Genomic DNA, 23,604 nt, shown 5'->3' with positions numbered 1-23,604 from the left:
GAGGTGTGTGCCAATTTTCGTGCATGTGCGTGATTCGTGGATCGGGGGCTCGTTCGTTTCATATTTCTAGGTGGCGCTGTCGAGTCATTTTGCCACGCCCACTTCCGAAGCCCATAACAAACGTAAATTTTCGCCACTTCTGAGGCGTGTGCAAAGTTGCGTGAGTTTTCGGGCATGTTTAGCCCCTTAAAACTGCGATTCATTCCGCGGAAGAAGAAGAATAATAATTAAAGCTGCAAGCAGCGATGATAGGGACCTCGCACCCGGGCTCACCGCCGCCCAGTGACCTTACGATGACAGAGAACAGCGAACAATAATAATATAAGCCGATATATATATAAAAAACCTAAGAAAAATACAGATTTATGCCAAACTTCCTCCTGTCAGCAGGTGGCGCTATACCTGTGACTCAAGATTGGCATGTAGATGTCTTCAGGAGAGGAATTTAATCAACCATGTGAAGTTTCAGGCATATGGGACATTTTGTGGCTGAGTTATAAGCCAAACTACCTTTTGCCAGCAGGTGGCGCTATTAAAAACTCAATATTATTATGTAGATGTGCTCAGGAGAGGACTTTCATCAACCATGTGACATTTTAGACAGATCGGACATGGTGTGGCCGAGTTACAAGCCAAACTACCTTCTGCCAGCAGATGGCGCTATTACTGACTCAATATTGTTATGTAGATGTGTTCAGGAGAGGACTTTTATCAATCATGTGAAGTTTCAGGCAGATCGGACATTGTGTGGTTGAGTTATAAGGACTTCCTGTTCCATGGCGAAGCGTTGAGGTTTGTCATGCCACCACAGACACGCCCCTCTGCAAAAACTCTAGATCTTCACAATATATCATCTCTAGAGCTTTCAGATGACACCACTCTATTTTGGTGCTGATACGGGAAAGTTTGTGGTAGGAGTTTGTTATAGTGTCAAACATGTCATTTCCTGTGGCCAGCAGGTGGCGCTATAACTGTAACTGGATATCGGCACGTAAACCTGTTCAGGTCAGGACTGTTATTAAATGTGTGAATTTTGAGGCAGATCTGATAATGCATGCCTGAGTTATAACGACTTCCTGTTGTGGCGAATCATCAAAGTTTGCGAGGCCGCCACAGACACGCCCATCGACAAAAACTCTAAAGCTTCGCAATTTAACATCGCCAAGGCCTTTAGATGATAAAACCCAATTTTGGTGTCGATCGGATAAAATCCCTAGGAGGAGTTCGTTAAACTACAACGCCTGGAAATGGCAAAAATGCCACTTTTTCGCCGCAGGAAGTTAATAATATCTGACTTCCTGTTAGGTTTGAGATATGGCTCCAAGAGACTTTTTCGTATGTTTTGGCATGTTTGAGGTGTGTGCCAATTTTTGTGCATGTGCGTGATTCGTAGCTCGGGGGCTCGTCTGTTTAATTTTTCTAGGTGGCGCTGTTGAGTCAATTTGCCACGCCTACTTCAACATTGTCATGTGGATGTGTTCAGGAGAGGACTTTTATCAACCATGTGAAGTTTCAGGCAGATCGGACATTGTGTGGTTGAGTTATAAGGACTTCCTGTTCCATGGCGAAGCGTTGAGGTTTGTCATGGCGCCACGGACACGCCCCTCTCCGAAAACTCTAGATCTTCACAATATATCATCGCTAGAGCTTTCAGATAACACAACCCAAATTTGGTGCTGATACGAAAAAATTTGTGGGAGGAGTTTGTTACACTGTAAAACATGTCATTTCCTGTGGCCAGCAGGTGGCGCTATAACTCTATCTGGATATCGGCATGTAAACGTGTTCAGGTCAGGACTCTTATCAAGCGTGTGAATTTTGAGGCAGATCGGATAATGCATGCCCGAGTTATAACGACTTCCTGTTTTGTGGCGAATTGTCAAAGTTTGCGAGGCCGCCACGGACACGCCCATCGACGAAAACTCTAAAGCTTCGCAATTTAACATCGCCAAGGCCTTTAGATGACAAAACTCAATTTTGGTGTCGATCGGATAAAATCCCTAGGAGGAGTTCGTTAAACTACAACGCCTGGAAATGGCAAAAATGCCACTTTTTCGCCGCAGGAAGTTAATAATATCTGACTTCCTGTTAGGTTTGAGATATGGCTCCAAGAGACTTTTTCGTATGTTTTGGCATGTTTGAGGTGTGTGCCAATTTTTGTGCATGTGCGTGATTCGTAGCTCGGGGGCTCGTCTGTTTAATTTTTCTAGGTGGCGCTGTTGAGTCAATTTGCCACGCCTACTTCAACATTGTCATGTGGATGTGTTCAGGAGAGGACTTTTATCAACCATGTGAAGTTTCAGGCAGATCGGACATTGTGTGGTTGAGTTATAAGGACTTCCTGTTCCATGGCGAAGCGTTGAGGTTTGTCATGGCGCCACGGACACGCCCCTCTCCGAAAACTCTAGATCTTCACAATATATCATCGCTAGAGCTTTCAGATAACACAACCCAAATTTGGTGCTGATACGAAAAAATTTGTGGGAGGAGTTTGTTACACTGTAAAACATGTCATTTCCTGTGGCCAGCAGGTGGCGCTATAACTCTATCTGGATATCGGCATGTAAACGTGTTCAGGTCAGGACTCTTATCAAGCGTGTGAATTTTGAGGCAGATCGGATAATGCATGCCCGAGTTATAACGACTTCCTGTTTTGTGGCGAATTGTCAAAGTTTGCGAGGCCGCCACGGACACGCCCATCGACGAAAACTCTAAAGCTTCGCAATTTAACATCGCCAAGGCCTTTAGATGACAAAACTCAATTTTGGTGTCGATCGGATAAAATCCCTAGGAGGAGTTCGTTAAAATACAACGCTTGGAAATGGCAAAAACGCCACTTTTTCGCCGCAGGAAGTCAAAAATATCCGACTTCCTGTTGGGTTTGAGATATGGCTCCAAGAGACTTTTTCGTATGTTTTGGCATGTTTGAGGTGTGTGCCGATTTTCGTGCATGTGTGTGATTCGTAGATCGGGGGCTCGTCCGTTTAATTTTTCTAGGTGGCGCTGTAGAGTCATTTTGCCACGCCCACTTCCGAGACCCATATCAACCTGCTATTTACACCGCGTTTGGTGTGTGTGCAAATTTTCATGAGTTTTCGGGCATGTTTAGACCCTCAAAAGTGCCCCGATAGGGGGCGGAATAATAATAATAATAATAATAATTAAAGCTGCAAGCAGCGATGATAGGGACCTCGCACCCGTGCTCACCGCCTCCCGGTGGCCTCAGGATGACAGAGAACAGTAAACAATAACAATTTAAGCCGATATATATAAAAAACCTGAGAAATCCACAGATTTATGCCAAACTTCCTCCTGTCAGCAGGTGGCGCTATGACTGTGACTCAGTTTTGTCATGTAGATGTCTTCAGGAGAATAATTTTATCAACTATGAGAAGTTTCAAGCAGTTCTGACATTGTGTGGCTGAGTTATAAGCCAAACTACCTTCTGCCAGCAGGTGGCGCTATAACTGACTCAATATTGTTATGTAGATGTGTTCAGGAGAAGACTTTTATCAACCATGTGAAGTTTCAGGCAGATCGGACATTGTGTGGCTGAGTTATAAGCCAAACTACCTGTTGCCAGCAGGTGGCGCTATGACTGTGACTCAATATTGGCATGTAGATGTGTTTAGGAAAGGACTTTTATCAACCCTGTGAAGTTTCAGGCTGATTGGACATTGTGTGGCTGAGTTATAAGCAAAACTACCTTCTGTCACTAGGTGGCGCTATGACTGATTCAATATTGGCATTTAGATGTCTTCAGGAGAGGAATTTAATCAACCATGTAAAGTTTCAGGCAGATCATACATTGTGTGGTTGAGTTATAAGGACTTCCTTTTTCATGGCGAAGCGTTGAGGTTTGTCATGCCACCACAGACACGCCCCTCTGCGAAAACTCTAGATCTTCACAATATATCATCGCATGAGCTTTCAGATACACAACCAACCAAATTTGGTGCTTATATGAAAAAATTTGTGGGAGGAGTTTATTACTTTGTAAATCATGACATTTTCTGTGGCCAGCAGGTGGCGCTATAACTGTATCTGGATATCGGCATGTAAACTTGTTCTGGTCTGGACTCTTATCAAACGTGTGAATTTTGAGGCAGATCGGATAATGCATGCCTGAGTTATAACGACTTCCTGTTTTGTTGCGAATTGTTAAAGTTTGCGAGGCCGCCACGGACACGCCCATCGATGAAAACTCTTAAGCTTCGCAATTTAACATCGCCAAGGCCTTTAGATGACAAAACCCAATTTTGGTGTTGATAGCATAAAATCCCTAGAAGGAGTTCGTTAGGATACAAAGCCTGAAAATGGCAAAAATGCCACTTATTTGCCACAGGAAGTTAAAAATATCCGACTTCCTGTTGGGTTTGAGATATGGCTCCAAGAGACTTTTTCGTATGTTTTGGTGTGTTTAAGGTGTGTACCAATTTTCGTGCATGTGCGTGATTCGTAGATCAGGGGCTCGTCCGTTTAATTTTTATAGGTGGCGCTGTCGAGTCATTTTGCCACGCCCACTTCATTATTGTTATGAGGATGTGTTCAGGAGAGGACTTTTATCAACCATGTGAAGTTTCAGGCAGATCGGACATTGTGTGCTTGAGTTATAAGGACTTCCTGTTCCATGGCGAAGCGTTGAGGTTTGTCATGCCGCCACGGACACGCCCCTCTGCGAAAACTCTAGATCTTCACAATATATCATCGCTAGGGCTTTCAGATAACACAACCCAAATTTGGTGCTGATACGAAAAAATTTGTGGGAGGAGTTTGTTACGATGTAAAACATGTCATTTCCTGTGGCCAGCAGGTGGCGCTATAACTGTATCTGGATATCGTTATGTAAACTTGTTCAGGTCAGGACTCTTATCAAACGTGTGAATTTTGATGCAGATCGGATAATGCATGCCTGAGTTATAACGACTTCCTGTTTTGTGGCGAATCGTCAAAGTTTGCGAGGCCGCCACGGACACGCCCATCGACGAAAACTCTAAAGCTTCGCAATTTAACATCGCCAAGGCCTTTAGATGACAAAACCCAATTTTGGTGTCAATCGGATAAAATCCCTAGGAGGAGTTCGTTAAAATACGACGCCTGGAAATGGCAAAAACGCCACTTTTTCGCCGCAGGAAGTCAAAAATATCCAACTTCCTGTTGGGTTTGAGATATGGCTCCAAGAGACTTTTTCGTATGTTTTGGCATGTTTGAGGTGTGTGCCAATTTTCGTGCATGTGTGTGATTCGTGGATCGGGGGCTCGTCCGTTTAATTTTTCTAGGTGGCGCTGTCGAGTCATTTTGCCACGCCCACTTCCGAGACCCATAATAAACGTAAATTTTCGCCACTTCTGAGGCGTGTGCAAAGTTCCGTGAGTTTTCGGGCATGTTTAGCCCCTCAAAATCGCGATTCATTCCGGAAAAGAATAATAATAATAATAATAATAAACGGAGCAATTCCAATAGGGCCTTGCACCGTTCGGTGCTCGGTCCCTAATAAAAAACGGAGCAATTCCAATAGGGCCTACGCACCGTTTCGGTGCTCGGTCCCTAATAAACGGAGCAATTCCAATAGGGCCTTGCACCGTTCGGTGCTCGGTCCCTAATTAAGTTTAAGCACATCATAGTAGCAGTTTCTCATTTCTTCCAACAAATTGCAAATGCTTTTGGACATGCATCAATTGCTTTCATACAACTCTCTGCTGTTTATAACATCGTCATTGTGAATGCTGACTAGTCATTTCATATAAATCTAATAGTCCTCATTTCATTACTTAAGTCATTACATACAAAAATGTTAAACTAGTTGTCAAAATTTGTCAAGCAAATTTTACAAACATTTTTATATCTTTTTTTCTGATATTGTCTTTTAAATTGAACAACTTTATAAATGATTTACAGACATACTGTATGTATGTTGTAGGTTCAGTTCAAATATGTACTGCAGTATTGTGCACAGTTGTGCACAGCTCTACCCAAAAAAAAGCTTATGTTTGTTGTAAATAAGGGTGGATTTATTCTTTTGCTCAATGCTGTGAATAAATTACGATTGTAAAGAGCACATGCAAGAAAAATGTGAAACATACATATTCAGTGTCTGTCTACTCAGATGCCTCACTAAATGCAGTGATGTCTAACTTTACTGTAGTTTTCAAACGGCTGTGCAAATAGTATATAGTGCTGTCTTGAGCATTTTCAGGAAGTGTCACCAAAATCTGACTTTATTGCATTGTAAAAAACTTACAGAATCTGTCATAATGAAAATATGACAAAGCCATTTGACTATCTTGTTCATAAACAATGGTTTCAGGACTTTTCACCTTGATGACACTGACACTTTCATTGACATCCATACTTGCTTTTGAGGAATGAACTCTTTTGAGCAAGTGACATGCTTTTGCAAGTTATCAACTAGGTTTTGCAGTTTGTTCTAACTGTTTTGAGAAATGCATTAACTGTTGTGCAAATGTAAATAGTGTTGTGAGAAATGCACCAAAGCCACTGAGAAAAACTGTTAGATTGTCAGTTAACCGGTGCATGTATTTGTTCTGAACAATCATGGTATGGAGCTCATAGTTCAGTTCTTGCTCTCCAACGGCGAATACAGTCGGTCCAGAAGTGCAGTCACTGTTAGGCTGAAAAAAACATCAGTGCAACAACTGAGCAGCCATTCACAAGGAACTCATCTTTGTTTCTGAAAACCCCAAGTCAGAGATAGTTCCGTCATGGTTCATTGACATGCAAACTTGCTACTCATAAGGTCGCAATGCCGAATCAGTTCTTCTGATTGGTCCACTGCTCTGGAACTGACAGTAATGAGTGACATGTTTTCACATGCCGTCTAAAAAATGCAGTGCTCATGTATAAGGAGCTGCAGAAGACATGAGTCACGCACATTTGTCAACCGCATATACATAGAGAAACAATGAAAATATAAGATTCTGGATAGATAGATAGATAGATAGATAGATAGATAGATAGATAGATAGATAGATAGATAGATAGATAGATAGATAGATAGATAGATAGATAGAGAGATAGAGAGATAAAGAGATAGAGAGATAGATAGATTTGTTAGATTTGATAGATTTGATAGATTTGTTACAGTTTTACCCTATAAGTATTAATAAGCACTTTGCTGAAGAGCTACAAAACACGTATATAGGAATGCCTTTCATCCCTGCATCATGTTGTTAGTGTCAAATAAACAGGATATGTCTAATGGCAAGCTAATGGAAGCAGAGCAACAGCTGACTTCCTGCCATAATTGTTGTCTCCTTGTAATAGCTGTCAGCAGCTCGGCTGATGAAAGAGCAAATTAACCTGTCTATCTTCTCTTTTTATGTCTAATTTAGAACCCGATTATCAATAACCACCTAGATCTGCTGGAGGCAAAGTGAAAAGAACCTCCTAGAACAGCGCTAGGCCCATTTCTTTTTTTTTTTTTTTCCCCCACACACCTCCGGCGTCTTCCCTGGCACACCAATTGGCCACCAATGATCCACTACTTCTTTCTTCTTCCCCTTCGTACGATCGTTTTTAAGTGGACCAGGATTAACTTGTACACCTGCAAGCATTGCCCAAACAGTTGCAATTATTGTGCGACCCAATACAAGGGGAGCAATTACCACGGGGCACCCTGTTGTCGCTCAGCGGGACCCTGCTCAGCCGGCTCTGTCGGTGGGAATGAGGAACCTGATTTAATCTTTGTGGACACTCTGCAGGCTCACAAGCACATCAGGCCAGCGCCGGGCCAGTCCACACGTAGCCGAAAAAAAGAAAACACCTTAACCACCTCTCGCGGCCCTTTCCTAATAGTCTGCCACTCCTAAAGACAAGAGTTGAAACCACTAGTGACATTCTATTAGAGCAGGATATCCAAGCCTCCATTAGGGCAAATTGCTCTGTAATTCTTTTTGGTGTGTGCGCAGGTTGTGGCAGTGACTGTCCAGGGTGAGCCAGAGGGAATCGGCGCTCCTGTGGTGAGAGCGTTGGGGCCTGGGGCCCTGAGAGTCAGCTGGGACCCTCCAGATAAAGCCAATGGTGTCATCAAGGAGTATCGCATCAATCAGACTGGTGTTGGAGTCATACATACACATACGGAGGGCGTGATGACTTACAATGTCACAGGTATCACATATACAGTATATTTGGTAACCCTTCATATACAATATATTTGATAACACACTTCAAGTTACACACTTCATTCATTGTTTGTTAAGCATTAATTATACTTTATAATTAATTAGTAAGCACTTTAAATATAGCTACAAATGCTGTATTCTTGACTTACAAGTACACTTATATTGTGCCTAATAATTATACTTTCATACTTTTTACTGATTAATTTTTCATTACTAAATGAAGTATTACAATATTTACAAACCATGTGCATTTAAGAGTGGTTGTTTTGATCTTTCAGAATGAGTTAGTAAAGGATTAATAAACTATTCAAATTAACATTTATATATCTTATTATTCAGGCATGTAATAGTGATTACTATGTATGTTAATAAGTGCTTCATAACCACAGCTTTATGCAGTTTTTTTACCTAATCTAGTGAGAACTATTTATGCTTTATAAATCCCTTATAGATGACAATAGAATTTTTATATGCCTGAATGTATAAAGTGCTTACTAATGTCTTATGATGTAGACTTAATGCTTAACAAATGATGAATTAACTGTTTGCTAATGCTTAATAAATTATTTATAGTGTGTAGGTATTATAAAGTGTTACTGTATATTTTAAAAGACTGTGGTCAGTTGGATAATTTAAAGAAGTAATAGCAATAATAATACCATATTTTAGGAAATAATACAAATTACATTAATTAAAAGTTGCAGAGCTTTATATAGTTCCAAAAGGGGGAAATGTTTAAATACTGTAACTAGTGATCTTTCAAACATTCTATTAAATGAAAAATCTGGAATTTTGTCACTTATGGTTTGAATAAAAAAAATGTATGCAGCATAATTAATAGTTTTAGTAGTAGTAGTAATAAAAGCAGTAGTAGTAGTAATAGTAATCATTATATTCCTGATTAATTGAGTGAAATTGAAAATTGTAATACTTGATGAAAACACAGGAAAAATTTGATTCTAAAATACATTTTAAAACAATACAAACATTTACTATAATACTTCATAATGTAACTGTTTTATTGAATACTTGATAAATGCATACTTTGTTAGCATTATGTTTTTAAAAAAATATTCTTGACAGTTAAACAAAAAATAACTTTGCTTTTGCAAAGTATTATAAATAATAATAATAAAATAATATTAATAATAATAATAATAATAACCATCATCATAATTGTTATTATATTTTCAATACTGTGAATTTTTTATGCTAATGTCCTTGTTATTATCTTTTTATCGATCTGTATATTTATTTATCTTTGCACACATTTAATTTGTATTTAATTGAATTTAATATATTTTTATTTTATTTTATTTTATTTTTGTTTTATTTAATTTTATTTTATTTTCATTTAATTTCTTGTCAGCTAAGTCCTTTTATTAATCCTTAATTTTATTAGTCCCTTTAATAATCCTCTTTATTAATCATTATTAACCGCCAACTTATCCAACATATGTTTTATGCAGCGCATACCCTTCCAGCTGCAACCCACCTCCGGGAAACATCCATACACTCTTATTCACTCTCATAAACTACAGACAATTTAGCCTACACTATTTACCTGTACTGCATGTCTTTGGACTGTGGGGGAAACTGGAGCACCTGGAGGAAACCCACGCGAACACAGGGAGAACATGCAAACTCCACACTGAAACGCCAACTGACCCAGCTGACGCTTAAACCAGCAACCTTCTTGCTGTGAGGCAACAGCACTACCTACTGCGCCACTGCATCGCCTTTAATTAATTTTATTTTATTTTATATTGTTAATTTTATTTTATTTTTATTTATTTATTTATTTTTTTTATTATCCCAAATATAAACAATTAAAACAAGTCATTAAATCATAAACCTTTATCTTCAGATTACAGTTCTAGCAATTATGGTTATACCATCTCAAACATCGATTGTAATACCATACCAGATATCCTCAGGATATGTATCTTACATAGATAATCTTTTCTAAGATTTATTGTTGTTCCATTCTACAGTCAACAATCCAAAATGTGACTTTTTAACTTCAATGCCATTTAAAGTACATTTTGCAGTTCAAAAGACAATTAACATTGCAGTAAACATTTTATCTAACATATATAGCCTATTTAGCCACCTCAGTCAATGTTCTGTTACACTTGAGCACAAAAGAGATGTTAAAGCCCTGAATGCAGGAGCGTTCAGTCAGAGAGCGAGTGATGAATGGCTTTAGCAGTGGAGATCAGCCGCCTCATGCTGGCCCTGACGGCAGCAGCAGCGCCAGTAAGAGCGTGGAGCATCCGCCGTGTCTCCTCCACGTGCCCTGCCTTTATTTATGCATGCTGTTTCTGGAAGCAATCTAATGACTGAATTTACACCTGATTCCCGCAATGAGCAGCCGGCCTGCCCATCACTCCTGAGGCCGCCGCTGATTTGTGTGGCTTCTTTTATCTGCCTGGGAGAGGAGCAGTGTTTCTGGCCTCATGCCATCCGTCACCAGCGCAAGGGTACGAGAGAGACGCTCTCCGGCTCGCCACAGACCAGCACAGGGCAATGGACAGATGCACAACAGACAGCACACATACAGAGATGAAGTGCTCACAGAATATATCGGTCCAAGGAAGGTTTACATTGACCTCCATGTAGTTTTTCTCACCTAAGGTTATTGTTAATGTTATTAATATTAGTCATAATTAATATTGTCATTCTGTTTTATGTATTTTACATTTATTTATACATTTATTAGGGCATAATTAAAGGCAGCAGCCATAATATAATGTTGAGGCTGTTGTTTTTTTAATAAATTTTAATTAATAATCAATTCAATTTTGTAATTTCAGTTAAAATATGCAATACAAATAACATCATCCTCATTATCATCATCTTCATCATCATATACAACAAAAACAACAATGATAATTATAATAATTATATTAATAATGATAATAATTAATTATTATTTTTATTTTTTATTGTTTTTTATATCATTATTATTATATTTTGGAGCTTACTTCAGCAAACATTTACATGTACCTCTATTAATATAATTATAATTTTATGAAATATAACTAAATTATGTGAATTAATTAAGATGTTGTTATTATTTATAGCATTTTTTCATCATATTTTGGAAACAGTGTCTACAACGGTAATGTAATATTTCAAGGCTTCTTACAAACATGCAACTGCAATTAATTGATTATTAAAAATGGCCAAAAAAAATTTTTAGTAGAGGAAATCATGAATCTTGTTTATTTAAATATAATAATAATAATAATAATAATAATAATAATAATAATAATAATAATAATAATAATAATAATAATAATAATAATAATAAATGTGGCTGTTCAGGTGTAAGTGTCTGTCTCTGCATAATTCATGCAGAGGAAGACAATAAAAAGTAAATGTTTCCTGCTCCAGCCTGTGGACACTGTCACTGACATGTTGATCAAACCAGCACATGGTTTTGAGGAGCATCTGATCTTCTTTTTCCAGTCAGGATTAATCTGAATGAATCACACATGGGGAGCTGTTCCTCAGAGAACTCGCTGACACTGAGAATGCTAACATCTCACAATGCCAGAGCAAAAAAATCTGACATTCAGAAGAAAATCTGCCTCATTTATTTGAACACACTGTGTGATTTGTGTGTTTTGAGACTGTAGTAGTTAAAACAGCTCATGGGCAGACTCCTACTGGAAGCAGACCATGTTTAAACAGCAGGTTTCCAGTGTTTGCAACCTCACGGCTGTTGTTCTTTGTGAGGAATCTCCCGCTGCGTAGTTTTCAGTTATTGACTTTAGACCTCTCTTCCTTCAGCAGTGCTCTGAGTTTGAATGTCAGTGACATTCAGAGAAAACACAGCATCTTTGTATATACACTGTTCATTCATGTTCCTTCGGCTAAGTCGCTTTATTTAACAGGGGTTACCAAAGCGTGATGAATACACACTTACATGTACACTCATACACTACGGCCAATTTAGTTTATTCAATGTCTTTGGACTGTGGGGGAAACCGGAGCAGCCAGAGAAAACCCACATGAACACGGTGAGAACATGCAAACTCCACACAGAAATACCAACTGGCCCAGTCGAGATTCGAACCAGCATCCTTCTAGCTATTAGATGACAGTGCTAATTACTGAGCCACTGTGTTGCCCGTATATACAGTCTACTTCGGTAATACTGGCATTCTTGTTCAATATATGCAAAGAAGGCTACAAAAACATTTCTTTATTGTTTAATTTTCTGATCTTTTGCTCAGATTTTTAACAAACAAATTACTTAAGGTGCCTGAGATTGTTTTTGGATGAGAGAAGAGACTTTTATCTTGCAATTCTTTCAAACTATTTTGTAGTTTTGGAGACTTTTTGAAACCAAGACCCAACTTACCACTGCCATTCTCCTGTGATTCCTGAAAATTATGTTATCAACTTCAACTTCCTTTTGCCATGTGTTTGGATAAAATAGACACGCATGTCCATGTTGCTTTATAATGCTTTTGATTGGCTGGAACTTTTACTTTACTTTTTTTTGGAAGAATTACTGCCCTGAAGGTGCAAATAGACATGTTCAGTGTTTTGTTGTTTTATTAGAGCCATTTTGTGAAGTGGAACTTCTTTGTTTTTTGGTTTTACTCTTTGTGGTAAGTGACTGAGCCAATTTAGTGAAGTGCAAACCTTTGACAGAAAGGTGTGTGAATCCATTTCAAACTAACTAGCGAAAGTCATCAGCAGAGGAGAAAACCTGCAAAATGTAAAAAAAAAACTCTTCAGTTGTGTTACAAAATTAAGCTGTAACAGGGTTTCCACTGGGTCTTAAAAAGGTTTAAAAATTCACTGAAATGTTTTGTTGTCTTGAATCAATTTAAACAGGTCCTAATTTTCCAATGTGCATACACTATAAAGCTGCACAATACTATACTACAATAATATATTCATTCATTCATTCATTCATTCATTTTCCTTCAGCTTAATCCCTTATTTATCTAGGGTCGCCACATCAGAATGAACTACCAACTATTCGAGCATATGTTTTACGCAGCCAGCCCATCACAGTACTGGGAAACACCCATACACTCACACATTCACACACACTCACACACTACATCCAATTTAGTTAATTTAATTTACCTATAGCACATATCTTTTGACTGTGGGGAAAACCGGAAGAAACCCATGCAAACACAGGCAGAAAATGCAAACTCCTCACAGAAACGCCAACTGGTCCAGCTGTTACTCGAACCAGTGACCTTCTTGCTGTGAGGTGAAAGTGCTAAGAACTGAGCCATCGTGCCTCCCCAGTATAACTCTTAATATTTATTTATTACCTCTATTTTTCTATATGGTTTAGTTAACTGAACAATAACATAAAAAAACTTGTGTTTATAGCTACCTGGTTATGATACTGACCTGGATAGACAGCTGTGCATACATTTATTTTTCTATTTTTTAAGACTTGTCCGTTTTTTACATGAAATTATGTATAAAAAAAACAAAAAACATAAAGAGTACACTTTGCGTGTTTTAACATATTACTTCTGATACAAAACAAATCTGATACTGCAAGCAAACAACTTTTTTAACCTTAGCATTTAGCCTTGTATAAATCTCAAATTTATTTCATAATGGTCTAGTCTTAAAAAGGCCTTATAAATTCTTAAATTTGCCCTGCAGAAACCACATTTAGAAGATGTGGCATCTGTGCCATGACAGTACATAATATTACTTGATATTTTCCAAGACACTAGTATTCAGCTTAAGTACAAGTTAAAGGCTTAACCCAGTTAATTAGTGTAGCTAGGCAAGTTAGGGTAATTAGGCAATTTAATGTATAACTATTGTTAGTTCAGTATATTTCAATATTTGAAACTGAAAAAGAATACATACATCACATAAGGGATAATAATTTTCCCCTCAAATTTACTTGTAATTAACATGCATGTATACACTTAAATATTGAAGTGGTCTTTTTTACACTATTTTTACACAGATGGTCTCAATTTTCATGATCCTGCCTACAGGCGGCCACTGTGTTCATACATATTATAGTCATGTGTAATAGGAAATCATGGTTGAACATCTTCCTGTTCCTTGTATTAAACAATAGTACAATTTAAATGAGAATAAAATTAAAATAGTTTTGTCATATAAATGTGTAGGGTGTATGTATAACAAAGATGTGAGGTTTTTTATCATTTTTGAAGGAAAATAATGTTTAATTTAAATAACTTCATACAATACAACAATAAAGATTACAGTTTCCTCCTTTCTATTTTTTTTAACCCAAGTCCCACCCCAAGACCTGAACATCCTAAGGCAGCTTTACACAATAATTAAGGTCAAATACAATAATTAAACAGTCTAGAGTCATGCATGTCATGAAATAACAGTGATGATGGAAGAAAGAAAGAAAGAAAGAAAGAAAGAAAGAAAGAAAGAAAGAAAGAAAGAAAGAAAGAAAGAAAGAAAGAAAGAAAGAAAGAAAGAAAGAAAACAATTACAGATTAAAGAAAAATAAAATAAATAAAAATTTGCAGAATGAACTAAAAGACAAAATTAAAAACATTAATCAAAATTAATAACATTAAAGACCTAAAAACACCATGAAGTGGATACAAAGAGATATACAGATTATTTAACAGCAGGATTGTTCTTTACTATTTTTAAAATATGATAAAATAGATTCCCATACGTATAAAACCTGTCCACCAAAGATTCTAGTTTTTTGATAAAACTGCACTTTTTTTGGAATTGTTGGTTCTCTATCAGAGCAAAGCATGTTTTGTTAATATTTTAGGCAAAAGATTAAAAGGTTAAAAATTAATCACCTTTTTTACAGCCTTGCTTTGCTCATATTTACCAAGGGATCTAATATTAACTGAGGGCACAGTAAGCTTGAAATCAGTGGGGACCTTCAAATAGCTAGAGCTCCTCTGCAACTCACTGTCGACCAGAGATATTTGAGCCAGCAGCGGCGGTGAGATCTCTCTGTTCCTCTGAAGAATACGAAGTTGGCAGCAACGATGCAAACCTAACCAATCCACCAGTGCTGGATGCTGGAGTGAGTGAATGAGGGAGGGAGGGGATCTGATGGCAGGTTTGGCTGGCTGGCAGTGTAGTGTGGTGTGTTTAAGTCTTGGCTGGAGGTGATGGCAGGCGGAGACAGGCGATCGCTGGCTGGGATTTGAGGCTGCGGCGGTGGTGGTGGTGGCGTTCAGTCGCTGGCAGTGGCTGCAAAATGCCTTTGCTCAGGGTTTCCTTTGTGAAGAAGCTCTAAAGCTGCGTTGAGACTTTTATGTCCCTCTGCGCGGAGCCGGTAAATCCTAGCTGTGTTTTGTGGCGTGTGCCGACTCCACTGGTCTGTGTTTCTCCACTGACTCCAGCTGGGAAGCACCTCTGTGCTCCTTAAAACCTCCAAACTTCCAGCCCTCCCTCACTTGACATGATTAAACACAAACACACACCAAAGCACTCAAGCCTCCTGCCTGCTTTTTCTGCGGCAACAAAGACATTACTTTAAACAGCACATTAGAGAGTCACTGGATTACAGATTGAGCTTCTTTTCTGTAAAAATAGAGCCCAGTCCACTATGGTAAAATTAAGGAATTTTTTATAGCGATTGTTCTCAAGTGTTTTACCAAAATTTTACCTAGTATTTTAAGGTTTAAAGAAATGCAAGTTAAAATGTCCAGGCAAAAAATTACTATTCATTTATATGGACTTTTTAAGGACCTCCCACTAAAGGTCAACTAAATGTTAGTCATTGAGAAAAGTCTTGGGATCAGATTTACTAACAGTCATTTTGCTGTTAAAACAGTACTGCCAGTATTTACTAAACACATTGTGCCTTACGGAATTCCTAACGGAATATGCATTTGTTCTGTTGGAGTTTTCTGGGTAGACACAAATTCTATGGCTAGCAAGTATTGAAATAAATCATGCAACACGATTTACAATCTTTGTACTCCTCAGATTCCAGGTATTTGCCCATGATCCAATGTCTGCAAAAGCATGCCTTAAATGTTGTACTGAACTGTCAAACACACAAACAGTTTACATGTAATTCCAAGAAGTGGTTTAATTTAAGAGCGTACTCACACTATGTACAGTTGCCTTGAACCGGGCCAAAGCACGCTTGTCTCCCCTTCCGTCTACCCTGACGGCCCACATTCACATTACATTCGCTGTTTAGTAAACGCTCACGCTCAGCACAGTGTAGATTTTTTTAGTTAAGTCTTTTGATATGCAGTGACACGCAGTCAAATATTTCGCCGAACAGATCAGCCACTTTTGACACTCATAAACAATCATAAAGTTCTCGTGCTGCAGAAATTAAGTTTGCTGAAGGTGCAGCTGTTGTGCAGTGTGGGGTTTGCGTCTTTAATAAACTATGACAGTTTGTGTTCATTGAACAGTAAGAATGATTAATTAATTCATATGAAACAGTCCCTTAAAAGTCACGTCTCGCTTTCAGTTTCGGGCTCAGACCCGTGCACTCACACACAAGCGTATGGCACCAAAGCCCAAGTGAACCGCGTTCAGATTCAGAGCACTCACACTTCTCAAACGATCCGGGAAACACGCCTGGGCATGGTTCGGATAGCATAGTGTGAGTAGGCCCTTATATCCCTGGACTCAAAATGCTAAACTTTTTCTGCATTAAAATGTTCTTCACACACAAAAGAACAGTTAGGAAGTTAAGACGTGCTCACTGAGAAGGTTGTACATGTGTTTACTAGTTTATGTGGTTTACAAGCTAACACAAACTTGTAAAGCATGAGTGTGACTTAGGTATTACAATGTTAAGGCTATTTGTGAGGACATGCCCTGTGCCTTTATTATTCAAATGCTAAAAAAATCATACATAATTGGGGTTTTGACATTCAAAATTAGCTACAGGTTTATTGTAAAGATTGGGTTAGGGAGTAGGATTAGAGTAAGGCCATACAATAAGCTGTTTTTACAGTATAAAATACATTACACCTGTGTGTGAGTGTGTGTGCTGTTGGTGTCTGTGTGTTATTTTGAAAAGTGCATGTGAATGTACAACTGGCCATATCATCAAAGGCTGAAATGTGCTGAATGTGTGTGTGAGCAGAAAGTGATGGTGTTCAAACATCTCTGTGCTGCCCTTTGTAGCCTCACACATACACTGTGAGAGTGGTCCTTTCATATGACAGCACTCCTAGTGACAAAGACAGATCCTGTCCCCTTTGTTATTGTAATGAATGCAGACCAAATAAATGAAAAATATCAATGATTTAAGCGTTAGTAGTTTTAAATGTGACTTCATCATTTGGAAAAATTCATAGAGAAAAAAATAATTCTTTTGAATAAGTGCTCGTTAAAAATGTCTTTTAAATGCATGAAATGAAGTTTAAAAAAAGTGTTGGTGAGAATTTGCCACTAACCTCATGGTTTTAATGTCATGTAGATAAAATTGTAAAATTGGTGTAAAATTCTCTGTATTCTCTTATTTTATTTAAAATATAATTAAATTTATGGACAGAATGCAGTGATATTTTTTTAAGTAACAGTGTGTAAAATTAATAACAATATTCATAAGTAGCAGCCTTATTTTCATGCAAGTTAATTTTTATAATTTCATAGAGATAAACTGACAGCCATAATGCACTTCATCATTGCAAATTAGTTTGCGTTAAATTAAGTATAAAGTCCCAAAAGAATTTAAAACACGTATAACATTTCATTAACTGATGAATTATTGCATTCAATTATATAAATTATGTTGCCAGTCATGCATTTAATTGGACATTTGTAAATGAATTAATAATATATTAATATACAGTACAAGCATTCCCATCTCTTTGTCACATCTTCAGCATTTTCGTTAATGCAATGCTCAAAAAATATTCTAAACGTCTCAGGTAGTAACATTGATTTTATATCCAATTTACAGAAAAAATCTTTTAGTTTCAATATTATTTGAAAAGACCTTATATTATATAATCCTATGCTTTGCCCTTGATTTTTCATATGGCAAAAGAAGAATAAGAAGGTGAATTGTGATTATTTTACTGTATTTTATTTTACTTTTTTATTTTAAAATACCACAATAAGTCCTAATTATCAATAAGCACATGCAATATTATAGGTCATCACTCTATTTTACTTTATTTAATTTAATTTATTTTATTTTACCTTATTTTAAAATATATATTTTTATTTTAAAACATGCAAAATGTAATAACTATTGAAAAACTTTTATGTGTTATACTATATAGGCCATCGCTCTATTTTATTTTATTTCGTTTAATTTAATTCACCTTATTTTATTTATTATTTTAAAACATGCAAGATTTAATAATTATCAAAACACCTAATATTATTATTATTATTATTATTATTATTATTATTATTATTATTATTATTATAGACCTTTACTCTCTTGTCATTTTTATTTTGTGTTTTGTTTTGTTTTGTTTTAAAAAGTCCTAATTATCAAAAAGCACATGCATTATTGTAGACCATCACTCTATTTTATTTCATTTCACTTTGTTTGACCTTATTTTAAAACATGCAAGATGTAATAATTATTTAAACACATATTATTATTATAGGCCTGCACTCTCTTGTAATTTATTTTATTTTGTGTTGTTTTATATTGGTTAGTTTTATTTGGGTTTATTTTATTTTGTTTTGTTTTATTTTAATTTGTTTTAGAAACCCACAAGAAGTCCTAATTATCAATAGGCACATTTAAGACCACCATTTTTATTTATTTTTTAAATTTTTTTCGTGACTTGCTTGCACAGGGCTGCAGACCTTAATCCTGTTTAATAAATGCAGTGCTCTGACATTTTTCCTAAACATGCAGCTTCTAACATTCATTGCATATCCAATTTACTGAATGTTGTGAAGTGAGCGGTTAGTTTTTCGACGCAGCAGCTCCATCATCCCGATCTGCCTTTACCTGTGTTATCAGTCTGAGGTTCAGCGAGGTCTGCCCGTGTCCTGATAGAAGAGAAGCACCTCTGCCTCCTAAATTATGCGTGAGCGGGACGAAACTGATCCTATAAAAGGCATCAGGGCTGCTTGGCCGACACGTGGAGCCCACAGATCGCTTCATAATCCCCCTCAGACAGAAAAAAAGAAAAACATTAAGTAATTGTAGACAGGAAGTGGACGTTTAATTATTTAGAGGTTTTATCAATGCGCCAGGTAAAGCATTGCAGGTCTTTTTCCCCTCGTCGAGTCGTCCCGTTCAGGGATAGCAAGCACTGATCATCCTCTCATATTCTCTAATGCAAACGGTAAATGGCAGCTTGTCAATAAAATACCTTTTTATATCATTTATTACCTCGCTCTACCTGTACGGAGCAATTTGGATGACAGTTACTGCATTGTTTCACTTTGAGTTGGTCGTGTGCTACAAACGGACCGGTGTGTGCTTAGAAGAGGTTAGAGCTGAAATGATTGATTTTTTTTCTTTACTTGTGTGGTTATTTATATATTTATTTATTTGCCGTTTTGATTGAAGTCGCTTATGTGTTTAAAAGGATAAGAGTGCCCCCTTCAGTTTGAGTGTGAATGCAGAATGTTGAGAGAGTGATGTGCTGAACGGATCAATGTTTTGTTCTGTTTTTGTTGTTATTATTTTATTAATCTGATATAGTTTGTGTGTATTGATAATTACAACCTTAACCTTTAGCTTGATTAGACCATAAATATATATTTTTTTCTGTTAGGAATTAAAGAAAGAAAAAAGGAAAATTGAAATAAATATTATTTCAAATTAGTAAATGTATTTCTAGTGTTTATTATTATCATTGTATAATAAAATTATTTTGTGTGTGTGTGTGTGTATGTGTGTGTGTGTGTGTGTGTGTGTGTGTATGTGTGTGTGTGTGTGTGTGTGTGTGTGTGTTGTTTTCATTAGTTTTTTTTTTTTTGGTTGAAATATTAGTAATTATTTTGTGCTTTTTAATATTTAATTTAAAAGGCTAAATTGTCCGAAGTGTAAGTGTGTGGGAATGACTGTGTATGGGTGTTTTCCAGTGATGGGTTGCAGCTGGAAGGGCATCCACTGCCTAAAACATATGCTGGATAAGTTGGCGGTTCATTCCGCTGTGACAAACCGAAATTGATAAAGGGACAAAGTCGAAAAGAAAATACACAAATAATAATAATAATAACAATAATAATTATTATTATAATTATAATAATAATATTAATAATGATGATGATTGATGATGATGGTAGTAAAACTATGACTTTTTTCCAGTTTAGAAGTTTGTTTGCATTAGTTTTTAAATTTACAAGTTTTAAATAAAATTTTATTATGTAAATCTGATGTTTTTAGGTGTTTATTCATGTGCGTGTGTGTGTGTGTGTGTGTGTGTGTGTGTGTGTGTGTGTGTGTGTGTGTGTGTGTGTGTGTGTGTGTGTGTGTGTGTGTGTGTGTGTGTGTTTGTGTTTGTTTGTGTGTGTGTGCATTGTGTGCATGTTTGGGTGCGTTATAAGTATAAACAAATATTGCATTTTATATATTTTTTATTATTGACAAATCAGAAATATTTAAACATTTTCAACCACCTGACAAAAATAATAATATACCTTAATATTTTACTTAACATACCTTATAATTATTAAGTTAATAATAATTTTTGTTTACTAATACTATTTCCTTTTCTTAGTACTGGGTTTCAGCTGGAAGGGCATCTGCTGTGTAAAACATATGCTGGATAAGTTGGTGGTTCAATCCGCTGTGGCGACCCCTGATTAATAAAGAAGCTAAGCCAAAAAGAAAATGAATGAATAAATATACTGTATATTATTTCCTAATTTATTCTGAGTAATCATTCAAAGATTTTTCTTCATGCTTCCTTTTATTTTTTTAGATATTTTCTCAATAATGCTATCTTTCTGTTTACTTCATTAATAGATGAATCAGTAAATGAGCTTGGATTTGCCCCATGCAAACGCCTCCAGCCCCCACTGAACACCTAATGCAATAAAAGCGTCCCCCCTCACCACTATAATAACCTGGCCCTTCCAGAATACACACATGTGGACATGTTTTGCATGGCGATGTGTGAAGTGGAGCTTTAAAGGCAGTATTCAGCGCTTGTCCCCTGTGTTTAGTATGCTCAACAGAATTCTTTACTTAACCCAAACACAGCTCAACGTTCTCAAAACATTGATCTGTGTTTGGGTTAAATGAGAGCGGCCGTCAGGCATACTAAACAGACGTTCCTCCAGATGTGGTGGCACACACTCACACACTTCAGGATTACAGAAGAAGAGATTTAAAGTGCTTCAGGATTAGAACCAGATTTACAGTTCAGACTGCTGAAGCTGCAGCTTTGACACAGGTGCTGGGTTTGACAGCCACAGACTCCCACTTTTGGCTTTATTTGTTTGTTTATTTACTTATTTATTTTTGTTTTGTTCTTTTCATTATTATTTTAATTAATTCTATGTAAATCAAACAATTCATCAATGGATTTAATTTTTATTTGAATGGTCTTTCCAATGTTCAGTGATTATATTATTTACAGTTGCATAACTTCATATTTAAAAACTCGCATGATTTCATTCTCATATAATATTATAGTTACAATCGAAACTGTTGTATTTATTATTTTAATTACAGCTTCAACATTGCATGCATAGATCTAATGAATGTGTCCCAAAAAAGTTTATATAGCACTAATTAATTAAATAAAATAATATTTGATAACTGTAAAATGCTATACAGTAATATTAAAACATTAAAATACTGTAGTAAAAAAAAAATGCATGGTAAAAATGTACGGTCAAATACTGTTTTCCATTTTTCATTATGTGTAGTACTATTGTAATTAGTGTTACAGTAAAATAAAAAAGTAAAATGGTGTATTACATTTTACAGTAAACACTAAAAAAATCCTAAATATTCTTAGGGTTATACTTTGAAATATTCATATATTATAATATCATAATATTAATTTAATATAGAAATATATTTTGGGTTCATAAATTTTCCATTTATCCTTTCACCATTAATTCTGTTTATATTAAATATTAAGAACACAATCTTGCTGAAAGATTGTTAAATGAGATATTATTTACAAATAATCATTCATTTTCATAGATTCATAACTGCAATAAAGCAAAAAGCCATAATGATTATATTATGCCATAATGATTATATTATGCCTATAATATTACATCACTCACAGAAGAGAATATATTATTATAATAGCTACGTAATTTATATTAGTATATTAATACGCTTAAACATGTTTAATTGCTGATAGCTTTTTATGCCTATATGCTATTTTATTAATTAATACTGAATTTTCTAGAATATAATTAACATTTTATGAAATATTTGCTTACTTATTTGATAGAATATTTTCTGATAGAAAGTTTTCTGAATAAAGCTATAAGATATTACTTAATCATACAATAACTGTTACTTACCTGTATTTTATAATCCAACAATGCCACTTTAATCTTTTAAATTTTTAGTCATGCAACCTATTGTCCTGAAAACACTTATATATTATATGATTTATACATTAATTTATTATTAAATTCATCAGTATGCCATCATTGCAGAGGTGATGGGTGTGTATGTACAGTATGTGTGTTTGTGTGTGGTGTTTAAAGCTAATGTGTTTGTGTGTCTGCAGGTCTGCAGCCTCACACCAACTACAGCTTCATTGTGATTGCATGCACTGCAGCAGGATGCGGAGCGAGTCAGCCATCTATGGGTCAAACAATGGAAGACGCACCTGCAGGTTCATTCACATCCACATCCACATGCACACACTTGTAAAAACACTCACAAAATATTGACTTTTGATGTTGATTGTTTTGGATTTTAATTACATAAATACAATATTTTTTAGATTCTGATTCTGTACTGCAGGCTGTTTATTTATTTATTTATTTATTTATTTATTTATTTATTTATTTATTTATTTATTTATTTATTTATTTTCATGAAAATCATCCTATTCAGAGTTTTATTAATGTTCATGACCAACATTTTACTACCCCTCATCATTCTTTGCATGAATTATAGATATCACTTTATTTTGATGCTCCCTTTTGCACATTTTGTTGACTGTGAGTTAAATTGCAACTTCATCCCAAGTAATTCTCATTAGACTATTAATAGACTGTCTGCTTAAAATCTGCTGACACTGCTACACCAAATTAAATTCAGCTGACTATAAGAATAATTGCAAGTACATGTCAACTTACACTAACCCTAACCCCAACCTAACCTACTGTATAGTCTAATTAGTTGGCAGGTAGTTGCAAAATAAAATAAAATCAACAAAATGTGTTGAAGGGACCATCAAAATAAAGTGATATCGATTCATGGGATTAACTTCAATTAGACTGTTAACAATCAGTGAAATATTTTAAAAGCTGTTTACAATGAGGTCGATCAGATGTTGAATGTTAAACGGCAACTAAGAGCGAACAAATTATTTTCAACAGACCAGGAACAAAGGAGGAACAA

General features: G+C 36.1%; 1 protein-coding gene across 2 annotated transcripts in view; it reads left to right on the top strand.

Moving 5' to 3' along the window:
- ush2a (Usher syndrome 2A (autosomal recessive, mild)) overlaps positions 1 to 23,604 on the top strand; it is a 412,815-nt gene that overhangs the window by 308,392 nt on the left and 80,819 nt on the right. For both annotated transcript variants that reach the window (XM_087290677.1, XM_087290676.1), the window contains exons 55-56: positions 7,929 to 8,127; positions 22,763 to 22,870. In XM_087290677.1, the coding sequence (XP_087146803.1) occupies positions 7,929 to 8,127; positions 22,763 to 22,870 (307 nt within the window). The remainder of the gene's footprint in view (positions 1 to 7,928; positions 8,128 to 22,762; positions 22,871 to 23,604) is intronic.

Source organism: Danio rerio, chromosome 17, assembly GCF_052040795.2.
Source record: "Danio rerio strain M-AB ecotype USA chromosome 17, GRCz13ab, whole genome shotgun sequence".
Lineage (NCBI taxonomy): Eukaryota > Metazoa > Chordata > Actinopteri > Cypriniformes > Danionidae > Danio > Danio rerio.
This window is presented reverse-complemented; position numbering and strand designations above follow the sequence as displayed.